General features: G+C 41.4%; 1 protein-coding gene across 15 annotated transcripts in view; it reads right to left on the bottom strand.

Moving 5' to 3' along the window:
- The window catches only part of GLT8D2 (glycosyltransferase 8 domain containing 2), a 63228-nt gene that overhangs the window by 6106 nt on the left and 42457 nt on the right, over positions 1 to 14665 (bottom strand). For 13 of the 15 annotated variants that reach the window (XM_060307012.1, XM_060307013.1, XM_060307015.2 and 10 more), the window contains 6 exons: positions 12582 to 12753; positions 9896 to 10013; positions 8513 to 8597; positions 7772 to 7884; positions 5334 to 5500; positions 2786 to 2898 (listed from right to left, as the gene is read on the bottom strand). In XM_060307012.1, the coding sequence (XP_060162995.1) occupies positions 2786 to 2898; positions 5334 to 5500; positions 7772 to 7884; positions 8513 to 8597; positions 9896 to 10013; positions 12582 to 12753 (768 nt within the window). Of the gene's footprint in view, positions 1 to 206; positions 1942 to 1962; positions 2323 to 2785; positions 2899 to 5333; positions 5501 to 7771; positions 7885 to 8512; positions 8598 to 9895; positions 10014 to 12581; positions 12754 to 14665 lie in introns of those variants that run through there. The other 2 variants (XM_070046513.1, XM_070046514.1) reach the window with 2 other exon arrangements.

Here is a 14665-nt window from a genome sequence, read left to right as displayed (position 1 = left end):
ACAAAAAAGAAATCAGACACATCAATGGGTATGCAATGAAGAATTTACCACCTACCCTAATTTTCCAAAATAACCACTGTTAAAGAGTTTCTCGTGAAATTCTTCCAGTAATGTTCTACCTGTATACCAGTGAGTGTGTGTGTGTGTGTGTGTGTGTGTGTGTGTGTGTGTATTTTGTACCCTACCTTTTAAAATTACTGTCTTGGAAAACACATGTGCACAGCAGCACATGTGAATTCACTGAATCATTTTTAATGGCTGCACAGAATGGATATATGACTGTTGAGTGAGTTTCTTATTAAGGACATTTAGGCTGTTTCTGTCCCTTCACAAGCATAAACAATGCTACAATGAACAGTCTTCTATGCATATCTTGTACAGATAATATCTGTAGGATAAAATCTTGTATATGGAACTGCTAGATTGAAGGGTCTGTGCCTTATAAATTTTGATAAGAGATTGTCAAATTGTCCCCCAAAGACTTTGTATTAATTTCCCTCCCACCCAGAGTTTATAGTTCTTGTTTCTCTGCATTTTCCGTCCTTAATATGGCAGCATTTTCTTTTAAACAGTCTTGTGTTTACCCTATAAAATGTGACTGAGAATGAGATCTGCTTTTTAACGAGCAGCTGCCGCCATTTGGATATTACTCTCCTCATGAGTAACCGCTTAGAGACTATGCATTCACCTTGATATTGTTATTGCTCAGCATATTTTTAGAATATCTCTTCCAGAAGTACATTAAGATCTTGTGAACATAAATTTTTTAAATATCCCTATCATGTTGCATTTTCTTTCTAGGAAAGAGAATGTGGTGTTTTCAAAAAAACAACTGAAAGTCCATTGAGTCAGGAGAGGATGAATAGCTAGAACATTATTATTCTCGTTTAACGTATGATGTAAGAGGGAAACACCCCCCTCCAAACCTTTCTTTCATTATTCATAAACATGGCTGTGCAGGGAGTTGCAGAAGAGGAGCTAGGTGTTTGGGCTATAGTAGCATAATTGGAATAATTATCAACTTCCAAAGAATCTATACAAGGAAATGCTCATCTGGGGAGCAAAGCCTTCACGTGGGAAGTCTCCAGGAAGTAGGACATTGTCTCTCAGCCCCACGACTGAAGGACTCTGTAGGCGCTTGCAGTTTTGCTTTTAGCTAAATAAATTTCATAAATTTTAAAAATCTTAAGCCTACCTGTTTAGACCCAAACTTAATACCCATTCGTGTTACACTGCTTTCTGCTTTCAACAAACTCTAAAACGGAATCATTTTTCAAATGATTTCTGTGTAGCTTTACTTTGCAGACCATCCCTGATTCCAAAACGTTCAGCAGAGACGTAGGCTCTGTTCTACAAGGAAAAATGACTTCTCTCCCTTGGGAAGATTCTGCTCCTTCCTACTTGTCAATAAGTTAGATGGTTCATAAAATGTAATTCTGAGTCTCTGTTCCAAGATCATAAAATGCTCTAACCCTATCGATCTAAGCTCCGCATAGCTGTTCCTACACAACATTTTAATAGATATTCTACTTTGATGAGATTTTCTACACACTCATCACATGGAAATGTTGATGTTTGACCTAACAGTGAACCCAACATTATTATAAAGCGAATCAGACAGAATATTAGTGTCCTTAATGTCCCCGTGTCACCCTTCTATGCATACGGATGCTCAGAAAACTCGGGAGATTCTGGTGAGGCAGAAACAAACCTACACAGCATCATTCAGAGGAGACAGTAACCCAACTTCCACAGTTTTGTCTGTCTTTCCTTTTTCAAGGGAGAGTAGGGGACATATCACCTTGCAGGATCGTTCTGAGAGAAGGAATGTTCACGTCTATCCCTGGAGCCTAGCCCAGGGCTTGGCAGCGTATGGGCACCTGGTAAATATAAGTCCACAATCCACTGTCTCCAGTTCTAAAATAATCAATCCCCAAATGTCTGGAAACAAAAAGATTTTTAATAACTTCTTTGGCAGCAAAATCTATAACCCTGTCACGGTACTGCATAATGTAAGTATGTGCACAACATTACCTTTTACAAACTCAAAACCTTTCTGTATTTCTAAACAGATCTGGCCCAGTGGTTTTGGCTAATGGGTTGTGGCCATATGTTTGAATGAATGTGAATGTCTTCTGTGCCAGGCTCTGTTCTAAGCAGTTTTACACGTATTAGGTGATTTGTTCCTTGTAAAAACATAAGGTTCTATTAGCTTCCTTTCACAAGTGAAGAAACTATGGCACAGAGAGCTTGAGTAACTTGCCCAAGGTCATAGAAAATAGCAGAGTTGGGATTCCAGTCCATACCCCAGAGCCTGTACTCCTGTAGTGAAGAGTGAATAAAAGACTTGAGGGACTCACGTAGTGCAGTCATTAAACAACTTCTTTTTAAAAGAGAAATTGCCGGCTATCTAAATTCATCATAAACTATTACGGTAATTCATTTGGTTTTGTCCACTACGGGCTACTGCAAGAGGGCAATAAAGGCATGTGAAAAAGTTCTGACAGTGAAAGTTCCATCGTAACAATAGTTCATGTTTAGCAAGCACATACTATATGCTAAGCATGAGTCTAATTGCTTTTCCTGAATTCCTAGAAACACATCTCTCAGGTCATTTTTATCACCTGCATTTGCAGAATCTAAGGCTTAAGTAACATGTCCAAGGTTACCTCCAAGGTCACCTGGAGGATCTGAATTGAGGAAGCTGGTGCAATAGCACACGCTCCTCGCCTTGGTGCTCATTGGGTCTATAAAATGCACATTGGTGTTCTTCTGAAATACTTACCCAGGTGCCTTATGTGCCACAGGGGGTTGATGGTGGAGTATTTCCCGTGAAACACAATCAGCATTGGGGAGGTGGCCACCCCTCCTCCCAGGGAGCTGCTGTAGAGATTTTCCCTAAGAAACAGAATAAAAAAGCAACATTTGTCCTGGAGTCCCACAGACTCAGATGAAGCAGAATCTAATCATTTTAAAAGGTGTAAGACAGTCCCTCACTATATAACTATGGTCTTTCATTTTTCTCCAACTTTTTATTCTGAAAATTGTTAAACCTACACAAAATTGTAAGACGAATACCATGAACTCCCATATACTTTACCTTGATTCACAGAGTGTTAATATTTTGCCATTTTACTTCTCAGGCCTTTTTATGGCAAACTTCGAAGATCCCAAATTCTGATCCTACATTATTTAGAATGACTTTACTCACAAGTTCAAGGTTATGATAATATTAAAAATATCCAGATAAAAAAGATGGACAAGATATACAATGCCATGATAATAGTGGTTGCGTTATTTTTATGTTCTCTTAAAACTTCAATGATGAAAAATGATTTAAAAATTCAATCTTTATTTTACTTTACTTTTCTTAGCTTTAAGTCAGTCAACGTATCATGCATATTTTAAAGTTGATCTAGGACTTCCCTGGTGGCACAGTGGTTAAGAATCCGCCTGCCAATGCAGGGGACATGGGTTCGAGCCCTGTTCCCAGAAGATTCCACGTGCCGCGGAGCAACTAAGCCTGTGCACCACAACTACTGAGCCTGCACTCTAGAGCCCGCGAGCCACAACTACTGAGCCCACGTGCCACAACTACTGAAGCCCACGCACCTAGAGCCCGTGCTCCGCGACAAGAAAAGCCACTGCAATGAGAAGCCCGTGCACCGCAACGAAGAGCAGCCCCCACTCAACACAACTAGAGAAAAGGCCCGCGCGCAGCAACTAAGACCCAACGCAGCCAAAAATAAATTTTTAAAAAATTCTAAAGTTGATACAAAAAATTCAATCTTTAAAAAGTTGACTTTACAAACAGGACTTAATAAATTTCATTGGGGGCTTAAACGGACGAAAGACCAAACACAGACATTGCTTTAGGAAATCAAGCTGGATTCGTTTTTCTAAAGGATCCTTAAGGAAGTTAGTGATGTCAGGATACACAGCACATTTTCCAGGACAGATGGAAGGGCAAATTTCCACACCCTAAGATCCTGCAGTTATGGATTATAATCTCTAAGTGAATGAGGGTAATATCACTGTTCAGGAAACCCAGCATTCTCAATCTTATCAGGCCAGAGGAAGTCTGAGCATAGGCTAGTTGGAATATATGCCTGAGATCATCAAACTTGTTGTTATATAATATATTATTACCGAGAGCAATTCAATACAGTACATTCAGGCATCTCCCTCAACCCCTACAGGCCAACATGAGTTTAGTCCAGGTATGTTCCTAAACTCAGTACAGTGGGATCAGTACAAGGATCAATTGCTCTGATGTCTCCAGGAATCAGACTCACAGGGCCTTTGACTGGTTGTAGGCTTACCCCCTAACCCAAACAGGTATAATACCTGTTCTCTCCCTTCCTTAAAATGTTGAAATATCTTCCTGAACCTGCTCTTCTGGAATACTATCTTCTGTCTATGATCAAACATGGCCTATAATGTTTTCCCCATCATATTTCTTATGCTAATGATATTACATTTAATTAATTTACAATAAAAAGGTAGTTTATATGAATTCTTTGATATTTAAAATGTCTTATCAATATGTATAAAGATGAAGCTTGTAAACTGTCTTGTTCAACTCTTCTATAAGCTTTCTAATTTTTAGTCTTTATCATTTACTGAGAGAAGTATGTTAAAATTTCCAATTGGTATTGTGAATTTCTAAATTAGTTTTTGGAATTGTCAATGCATGGATTATAAATTTTAAGGCCATGTCATTAAATGTTGTTAAGTGATATTTTTTTATTTTTATTTTTTGCAGTACACGGGCCTCTCACTGTTGTGGCCTCTCCCGTAGCGGAGCACAGGCTCCGGACGTGCAGGCTCAGCGGCCATGGCTCACGGGCCCAGCCGCTCCGCGGTATGCGGGATCTTCCCAGACCAGGGCACGAACTCGTGTCCCCTGCATCGGCAGGCGGACTCTCAACCACTGCGCCACCAGGGAAGCCCGTGTTAAGTGTTATTTTTTAAAAAGTTGACTTTATAAAATAATTCTTAAAAATAAATCTATGTAAGAAGGAGAAACTCGACTAAGATAAATGATTTGCAGTCAAAAAGGTTCACTAGAATTCTGGGAGAAGATTTAAAAATCACATTACTAAACAATTTATTAGAAAATGTTTGTATAATAAGGGATTGCACAGGATCTCACCTACTATGACATATCGTTTGAGGACGGATTTTTCATCCACTGCTCCCTTTTTTCTCAACAGTGCCTCTGTAAGAAAATCTGACCTCAGATGTCTGAAATATTTCTAACCCCTGAGCTATGCATAGAAAATTAATGGAATAATTTTACTCCCAAGCGTGGAAAAAATGGCCACACATACTCTACATTTTTTTGCATCCATTTCTCCAATTGTTTGGTGATACGCTGGTGCTTCCATTCCGTCATGTTGGCAACAATCACACCAGGATTGAAAGAGCAAGTGCTGGGGCTGATGCCAAGGTCTTTTATCGTCTTCTTCCGGTAGTCCAGATAGCCCATATACGTGTTCTATAAAGGAAGAGGATATGTGTGCTTTTGACCAAGGAATCTTTTGCTTCTGGAAAATAACCACTTTCTTGAGACCATCATGCAGCACCTGGGCTTCCTCCTGTGTCATTGGCCACTTCCTGGAGACCCTTCCCAGTTTTCTCTTGTTCCCCAACCTCTAAAAACTGAGTGCCCCTAGTCTCATGTCCAGCATCTGCTCCTTTCTGCAGCATCAACTCCCTAGGCAGCCTCATCTTGTCTCATGGCTCTAAATCTCTCCGTGTAGACAGCCCGGACCTCTCCTCTGGATTTCCAGGTCTACTACATCTGCCAGCTCTATCTGTCCTTGTGGGTGCTTAGTAAGGCAGCTCTCCTTACACCCCAAAACTGACCCCAATCCTATCCCAAACCTGCTTTCCTACAACCTGCCCTACTTCAGTGTCCACTCCATCCTTCCAGTTAGACAGACACCTAAGGTCATTAGGTCATCCTAGACTCCTCACTCACTTTTCATCCAGATCTCAGCAAATCCTGTCAGTCCCATCTTCCAAAATATATTCAGAAGCCAAGCTTTTTGACCGCACCACATGGTTTGTGGGATCTTAGTTCCCCGACAAGGGATCAAACCTGGGCCCTCAACAGTGAGAGCATGGAGTCCTAACCACGGGACCACCAGGAAAGTCCCCAGTAGCCAAGCACTTCTTACTGTCTCTACTACCTTCCTGGTCCAAACCATAATTACCACTCACTGGATTTCTGCCAGCTCCTCCCAACCTGTGTCCTGCTTCCACCCTTTTCAATCCCACTCTGTCTCAGTGTTACTCATCTGCTCAAAGCCCCTCCAGTGGCTTCCCCTCTCATTCAGAGTAAAACCCAGACTCCCTAAAATTCCTGCCATGCCCTCCACCATCTACCCCACCCCCATTACCTGTCCAACTTCCATGATTCTCCCCCTTGACCCCTCTGCCACACTGACCTCCTTGTTCCTTTAATACACCAAACACACCCCTGCCTCAAGACCTTTGCATTTGCTGTTACCTCTTCTGAAATGTTTTTCCCCTAAATATCTATTAAGATAGTTGCCTCAGCTCTTTCAGGTGTAGGCTCAGCGACAACATCTCAGTGGAGCCTTCCCTGACCACCCAACTTAAAATCCAACCCCACCTCCACCCTGATCTTCTGTTCAATATTTTACTTGCTTGTTGACCGCCTCTTCCCACTAAAATGTAAGCTACCCAAAGGCGGAATTTCAGTTTTATCTGCTGTGTTACCAGCACCTAAAACAGTGTGAGACACATAGCAAGCACTCAATAGCTAGTTTTGAGTGAATGTAAAATGAGGAAGGACACACTATTTCACCTACCTCATGGTATGCTCAAAGACAACATGGGTGTAATGGAACTATTTAAGCACTTTTCTATGTGCAGGCACTGTTCTAAGAACTTCGTGCATATTACCTCATTAGTTGCATACGATAGCTTTACATGTATTAACTAATTTAACTCTCCCAATAACCCTACCAGAGAAGTATTGATACTGTTATTACCTCTATTTAAGAAATGAGGGAGAAAACCACTGAGTAAGTAACTTGCCCAAGGTCACAAAGCTACTAAGTGATGGAGCCAAGATTTTGACAGGCAGTTCTGGGCCCAGGGCCTAGGCCTTAAAGTGTGTCACAGCTTAAATGTCACACATGTAAAATTATTTCCTGGAACTTTTTTTGAAGAACAGCATTCGATTCGTAAGAGCATCTTGTATTGTAAAGCCATTCTTTTGGTTTCGGTGTTACATCTGGGTCCGACTGTCTTCATTTCTACCAGGGTATGGAGCTCTTTACCTTGGAACAAAATCAGTATTTTCCTCTACTGAAATGAGGGGGCGGGGAATAATGGTCAAAACTCTGAAAACAGAATCAAAGGTTCAGTGAGTCTCTTTTACAGAAAACACCATCTCTGCCATAGAATGTGGTTGCGAGTGACTTAGATAACAACCATCGTTCCTGGAGCATTTACTGGACATTTTGACATCATGTTATTTCATCACAACTCACAAAAACACAACCAAATAGATGCTACTGTTGCCATGTTTCAGGTAAGGAAAGCGGGACTTGCAGGGGTGAGTAACTTGCCCCGGAGTCGGTGGGAGCAGAGCTGGGATGTGAATGGGAAGCCCGGGCCCCTGGCTGTTTGCCTCCCAGCAGTCCCCCAGTCTTCTCCAAGGTGAGGATGACGCTCGTTCTGAAGTGCAAGGAGGCGAAGGGGCAAAGGGAGGATTCCCGAGACATGTGCCCACCTGCAGCCCCACAAGTCTGTGTATGTCCTGGGAGGAGGGCAAATCGCAGTCATCTGAGAAAGCTGCCGCGTGGCCCAGGGCCAAGGTGGTGTCGTACAGCTCTTGGATGTCCCCTGGATTCACAAACACCACGAGTTACAATAGTATAGCACTCATTCTAGGGCTAGATAGAGCCTCGAGCTTCAACAACCCCTGATTTTGCTGTGGGGGAAAAGTATGTGATCCATGGTTTCAAGTGGCTTGGCAATTGTCCTGATAAGAACAGGTCATATCAATTTAAAAAGCCACTTGATAAGAAGCTCAGATCAACACTCGTCAGATTTCTTTATTTCTGTTGCTGTGTACGTACCACACCAATGCTCGTCTTATTTTGCACGTGCGCGCGAGAGAAGGTGACATTTAACACGAAAACTTAGCTCGCTTCTAAGAATGTTATCAGTGAGGTTTTATCCCCCTACATTTTAGGCGTGCAGAAAAAGGAAAGGCCACCTATTACAGACTTTTACAAGCTACTTATTACAGACTTTGACAATCAGAGAGTGGCTCTCAGAAAGTCAACTGGATTGTCCCAGAAAGTATCAACCCGTTTTCAAAGTATTCCCTGATTAACAACACTATACTCCCCAATTTAATAAGCGATCAAAATCACTGAGCCGCTAGATATTTCAAACATGAAGAGAGACGGTCATTCTACTTATCAGCTGCTCTGTTTCCGAGTGTTCTTGGCATCGGTGAGCATACCTTGTACGATTACATCATCATCCAAATAGATGACTTTCTCGTGTTGATGGATAAGCAGAGGGAGATAAAATCGAACAAAGTTCAGCTGTTAAAACAACAAAAGCAGTGATTGTGGGGAAAAGACAGAAGGCCCAGTGACTAATAGGTGTGCTGGGGGGGTCAGCTTTGACCATGGCCTCTGCTCAGCTCCAGGTCTGGAGCAGAATAAAACAGAGGCTGCAAAGAGGTCTCACCTGAGCTTCCTGATGCCCAGTTTACCTGGGCCCTGGGACCGAAACCAGCGCTGGTCAGCAGTTCTTCTAGATCCAAACCCCCCACTGCTGAGACTGTCACCGCTTTCATCTCTGTGAACTGATGCAGCGGGAGTCACAGAGGCTGTCAATCTTTCTGGCCACAAATCGCCTGCTTTCCTCTACACTCAGTAATTTGACTACTGTCAACTAAAGCAGCCTTACACACACATGCACACTTACGTGCGCGCACACACAGTGCACACATACGTACACACATGTGTGCGTGAGCACACACATACGTGCACGCACACACACACACACGTGCGTGCGCATGTGGAGCTCATCTCACACGTCATCACATCACACACACAGGTTCACCCTCTTAGCTCCCTGAACCAGAAAAAAGCCAGAGAAGCATGGGCTGAGGATGGGGGTCTTAACGTTTTAATAGCTACAATACTGTATAATGCAAAGTCCCAACTCAGCTAGCACTCTTGATAATAAATATCTGGAATTGGGAAAAGATCTTATCATCAGAGGGCTTCGAATTTAGTTAATTTTCAAGGATGGATTTAAATAATAATCACATGTAGAAGGTGGCTGCATTTTCTGTACACCTGCCATCAAAAACACCACTCTTTATGCAGAAGAGGGTCCCTTTTGTAAGAGCTCTTGCAGTAAAACACCTTAAGATTCCCAATGCCAGGAAGCAAGTTGGTGTCTCCTGAAAGTATGTCAATACTCTGAAGTATATAATCCATCTTGCTACCATTTTTCCTCAGCTACTGGGATACTCTGAGCTAAGTGTAAGGTCCCGGCACGGTACACACAACTGCCTCTGAGCTGGGAATACTTTTTCTAGGCCTCATAACTCGGGCCCTCCCCTGCCGCACAGGCATATTTACACACATAAATGCATCCTGCATCTTCTTACGCTTCGTTTCTTTTTTCATAGCTTCATTATGGTTAATGTAAACCATCTTACATCCTTTCTGCAGTAGGTGGCTTTTGAATTATAAATAAGCAGCGTTTGGTGGACACCTAAAACTGTTAGGCTTCTACAACATTCTGTGGGCATCCCAGTGGCTGGTGTTCACACCGAACAAGGTCTCACCGAGAACCATCCCCGACATGTGCGATCCCTACTCACAGGCTGGAGCAGTTCAGGCCTCGCGGAGTCTGGTCTGATCTTTCCTTTGAGGACCATAGGGTTGAATTCCACGATTTTAAAGTTTATTTCTCTCAGTTTAGAATGTTCGATCCATTTTCTAAAGGGATGACAAAAACAGAAAAGAACCTCGAGCACACACCTCCAAACTTTCCTCAATTTGCCTATTGCCTCAATCTCTTGCCTCCATAGAAAGTTAAAAATAAAATATGTGCAACCTTAGTAGAGTCTAGTCTATAAATCCTTCTGATTTTCCCATCTGGTTTAGCTTTGAATCTTTTTTTTTTCATTCACATAACTTTCTGCAAAGGAAATGAAGCAAAATAGTAATAACCAGATATCTCCCCTGATCCACATAATCTCCACAGGAAACTAGAACAAAAAGTTCCTTCTTTCTTATAAAGCAGCATCTGTGGTTGACGGTGCTCTCCTTTTTATTTTTATTTTTTTTTGCGGTACATGGGCTTCTCACTGTTGTGGCCTCTCCCGTTGTGCAGCACAGGCTCTGGACACGCAGGCTCAGCGGCCATGGCTCACAGGCCCAGCCGCTCTGTGGCATGTGGGATCTTCGCGGACCGGGGCACGAACCTGCGTCCCCTGCATCGGCAGGCGGACTCTCAACCACTGTGCCACCAGGGACGCCCGATGGTGCTCTCTTTGCCATGGGTTAACAGCACTGTAAGGAAGCCCAGCCTTCTGAACCTTCTGCTTTGACTGAATCGTGTTTATTCTGCTGTTTTGACTCCAAGGATGATTTGAATTTACCTTTGCCTCTCAGTCTTCTGTCCTTGCTCCCCACTTTCTCTTCCTCCTCCTCTCCACCCTCTTCCCTTATGTGTTCTCAGTCTCACAGAACTTGAAATACCTTGAACTTCCCTTCATCTCTGCTCTCTCCACTTCCTCCATCCTCCTTAGAAATAGTCGCTGTTAACAGCTGGGGATCTTTCTGGGTCTTTTTCTTTACAGAAATACATATATGTACATGTACAAATTTACAGTTTGGGTGTTTTGATTTCATTGCTATAGATTGAATGTTGTGTCCCCACAGATTTGTATGTTGAAACCTAATCCCCAGTGTGATGGTATTTGGAGGTGTGGATTGTAGGAGGCAATTAGGTCATGAGGATGAAGCCCTCATGAATGGGACTAGTGCCCCTTATAAAAGACGTTCATCCCAGTGAACTCCCTTATTCCTTCTGCCATGTGAGAACACAGCGAGAAGACAGTCTGCTATGAAGCATGAAATGAGCCCTTCCCAGACATGGAATCTGCTGGCACCTAGAACTTGGGCTTCCCAGCCTCCAGAACCTGAGAAGTAAATTTCTCTTGTTTTTAAGCCAAGCCATCCAGTCTGTGCATTCGGTTACAGCAGCTCAAACAGATTAAGACATTCATCAAGTGGGTCATCCTATATGAGGTGTACTGCAACTTGTATTTTCCACTTAGTAATATGTCTTGGAGATATTCTATGCCTTCTTTCTTTGTTAACAGCTGGATCATATTCCATAGTTCATTTAAATATTCTTTCACTGACGGACATTTAAGCACTTCACAATTTTTTTACCACTTCACATAATGCCGAAATTAACATTATTGTACATATACTTTGGTCATATGTACTAGAATTTCCGCAGCACAGATTCCCAGCTGTTGAAACGGAATGGTGAGTCAAACTATATATGCATATACCATTTTATTAGATATTGCCATATTGCCCTCCCAAGATTGCTTTACCGATTTATGAAGTGTACATTGTGTAAACAAGGAATAAGCATGTCCATTTTCCTGCACAGGACGGTGTCGTCCTATTTAGTTTCTACCATCCTGATGAGTGCAATGACACGCCATTGTTTTCATTTGCGTTTCCCTATCAGTAACATGGAATGCCTTTTCGTGTTTGCTGACCATTTATAGTGTTTTTTTCTGTGAATTGTCTGTATTCTGTGCTCATTTTTCTACTATAAGCTCATCTTTTTGAATTTTTTTGGTAAGAATTCTGTATACATTTTGGATAGTAATCCATTGTCTATAATACATGTTGAAAATACCTTGCCTAATCTGTTGTGTGATCAGTTTCACTTAGTGTTTTTCACCAGTTAAAACTTTTTAAATATTAGCAGTCAAATCTGTCAGTTTTTTCCTTGGGCTCAAGGAGTCACTCTCCATACCAAAATGATACAATTATCCCACGTTTTAGGAAGACATTCAGAATTTTAGTTCCTGTTTATTTCTTTTAAATCCAACTCCAATTTATGTTTCAGTATGGTGTGTGATAGGAAAGAGACCACTCTGCAGTTTAAAACTTATAATTAGTGATGATTCTGAGCCATATTAAATTATTATATTAATAGTCTCTCAGGTTAAGACAGCAGAGAAAAGAGAAACTTTTAGAAAGAAAGACTCGTATAAACTGCTTAAGGATTGGGTTTCCTTCATTCATTAGATAATTCACTTCTGCAGAATGATGCATTGCCCTACCGGATTAATGAGACTTTGCTAAAATTTCCTTAGCTAGGAACACGTTTGTCAGGCCATCAGGTAAACCTCAGGTCATCCCCTTATTAATTTAAAGGACATTTATCAAACCAAAGAAGGGAATCCATGTAAAGAAAGACAAGGACAATTAAAAGAAAGTAGAAAACTCCAAAGTCTACAGTACACAGATTACCGTATTCTGGACAGAGTGTTCCGGAGTCCCACTACATAGAACAAAATGTTGGCATCAGTGTTGCTGTAGATGCTGTTGATGGCAGCCATAGCCGCACCCATCCTCCCTGCTGCTGCACAAATCACCACCGGAATCTCATCTTCCATATCCTCAGGAGTCTCAGAGTCATCATCTGGAAACATCAAAATCAGAGTCTTGGAACATGAAGGAATTTCACAGTGTGGAAGTCTTGCTTTCCACACTCCAGGGGGAAGATAGGATGGTGGGGAAGAGATTGCCAATTATTCTCCAATATCCCAGTCTCTCCTTCTTCTCTTAGAAATACAACATTGGAACTTTAGCTGGCACATAGCCAACCACTAAGAATATTTTTCCAGACTCCCTTGCAGCTCTGTGTGATCAAGTGCTGACCAATGGGATGTTAGTGCCAGTATATGTGCAACGCCTGAGTTTGCCTTTAAAAGGAATATGCTTACCCTCCCCTTTTCTTTTCCCCCTTCCCATTGCCTGGAATGTTGATATGATGATAGGAGTTCAAGCAGCCATCTTGTACCATGAGATGGAAGCTGCCTCTTGAGGACACCAAAACTATAAGATAGAAAGGATCCTGATCTGGATGATTATGGAACTGACACATCAGACTTTCACTTGAGAGAGAAAATAAACTTCTATTTTGCTTAAGTCACTATTATTTTGGAGCTCTCTTAAAGAAGCCAATCAGATAGCCTAACACATACACACAGTTGAAAAATATGTGAATAACTGAAAAGTCTCATTTGATTCAACATTCTTCAACTCTTGTCTGAACTGGAATATTTACCTTGCCTACATTGCTATAAAATATATTGCTTTGTGATCTTGCTTTCTGTTATCCATGCTCTTGTTGAGAGAGTCAAAAGTTGATGGCAAAAAAAGGAGATAAATGAAAAAGTATGACTAATGCATAAGATGAATAATTGATTATTCTTCTGATCCTTGGCTATGATATAAAATACTAATGTCATAACATCATATTTCGGTACCACAACACAACTTTCAGGTATGAAGAATAATAATTATCAGTATGTAGAGTATTCACTATCAAACAGATATCTGAGTTTTACTTAAAGCTCTCTCTTTCTTTACAGATGTCTTTTTGCAAAATCTCTATTATTCAGACCCAGGGTAGTTTTAGCTGATATTTAATCCAACAAACGTGTATGAAACTAACCACCAGGTACTCTGCTTTGTATAATTTAAGAAATATTGAAAGGCCTCCCTCTTTATCTCCTATATCCCTTCCTCCACAAGTGAAATTTCCACCACTACAATAATTTTTCACAGTATATTTGCTGGCATGAGATAATGCTCATAATATAATGTTAAGGGTGGGGGGGAGAGAACACAAAATCCTTTCCAGTATTTGATCCCAATTTGACACATGCATATTTGCAAACGGATCTGTCTATTTATAGAATTGAGTAATTTTAATTTCCTTATTTGTGTTTCTTGTACTTTCCAAATTCTCCAAAGTAATTACAGGTTGCTTTTATAAAGAGAAGAAAAAATTTCTTAAGGGACTGTTCCTTTTGAACTAAACTGTCATCTTGGGGAGGTCCCCTAATCATGTGGTATGTTGCCTAATCATATGGTACCTGCAGGCATCTAAGTGATTTGCCTAAATGAAAATTTGACTATGTTTCTTCATTGCTTAAAGTTCTCCCATGGTTTCTATAGGATAGAGCCACATTCCATTCCTGGCACACGTGGATCCAGTCCCTGTTCACTTCTCTAGCCTTGTCTACTTCTATTCCAGCGTTGCAAAAATACTAGCGGTTCCCTGAATACTGGCACCATGTTGTCCCTTATCTTAATGCCTTTTCACAGGCTGTTTTTGATACCTGGAATATTATTTTCATCCCCTCCTGCATGTCTAACTATTACATATTCATTCCAAATGCAGTATAGACATGGGAGCCCCCAGGAAGCCTTTAACAGCTCACTAACACAAATTAGTTCAGCCCTCACCCATGGTCACTCTGTCCTTGCTTGTGAGTGGATTTACCAGATGCACTGCAATTTATTTGGTAGCATGTCTTTCCTTT

Source organism: Globicephala melas, chromosome 10 (assembly GCF_963455315.2).
Source record: "Globicephala melas chromosome 10, mGloMel1.2, whole genome shotgun sequence".
Taxonomy (NCBI): domain Eukaryota; kingdom Metazoa; phylum Chordata; class Mammalia; order Artiodactyla; family Delphinidae; genus Globicephala; species Globicephala melas.
Note: the sequence above shows the minus strand (reverse complement) of the source record. Positions and strands in the feature narration are given on the sequence as shown.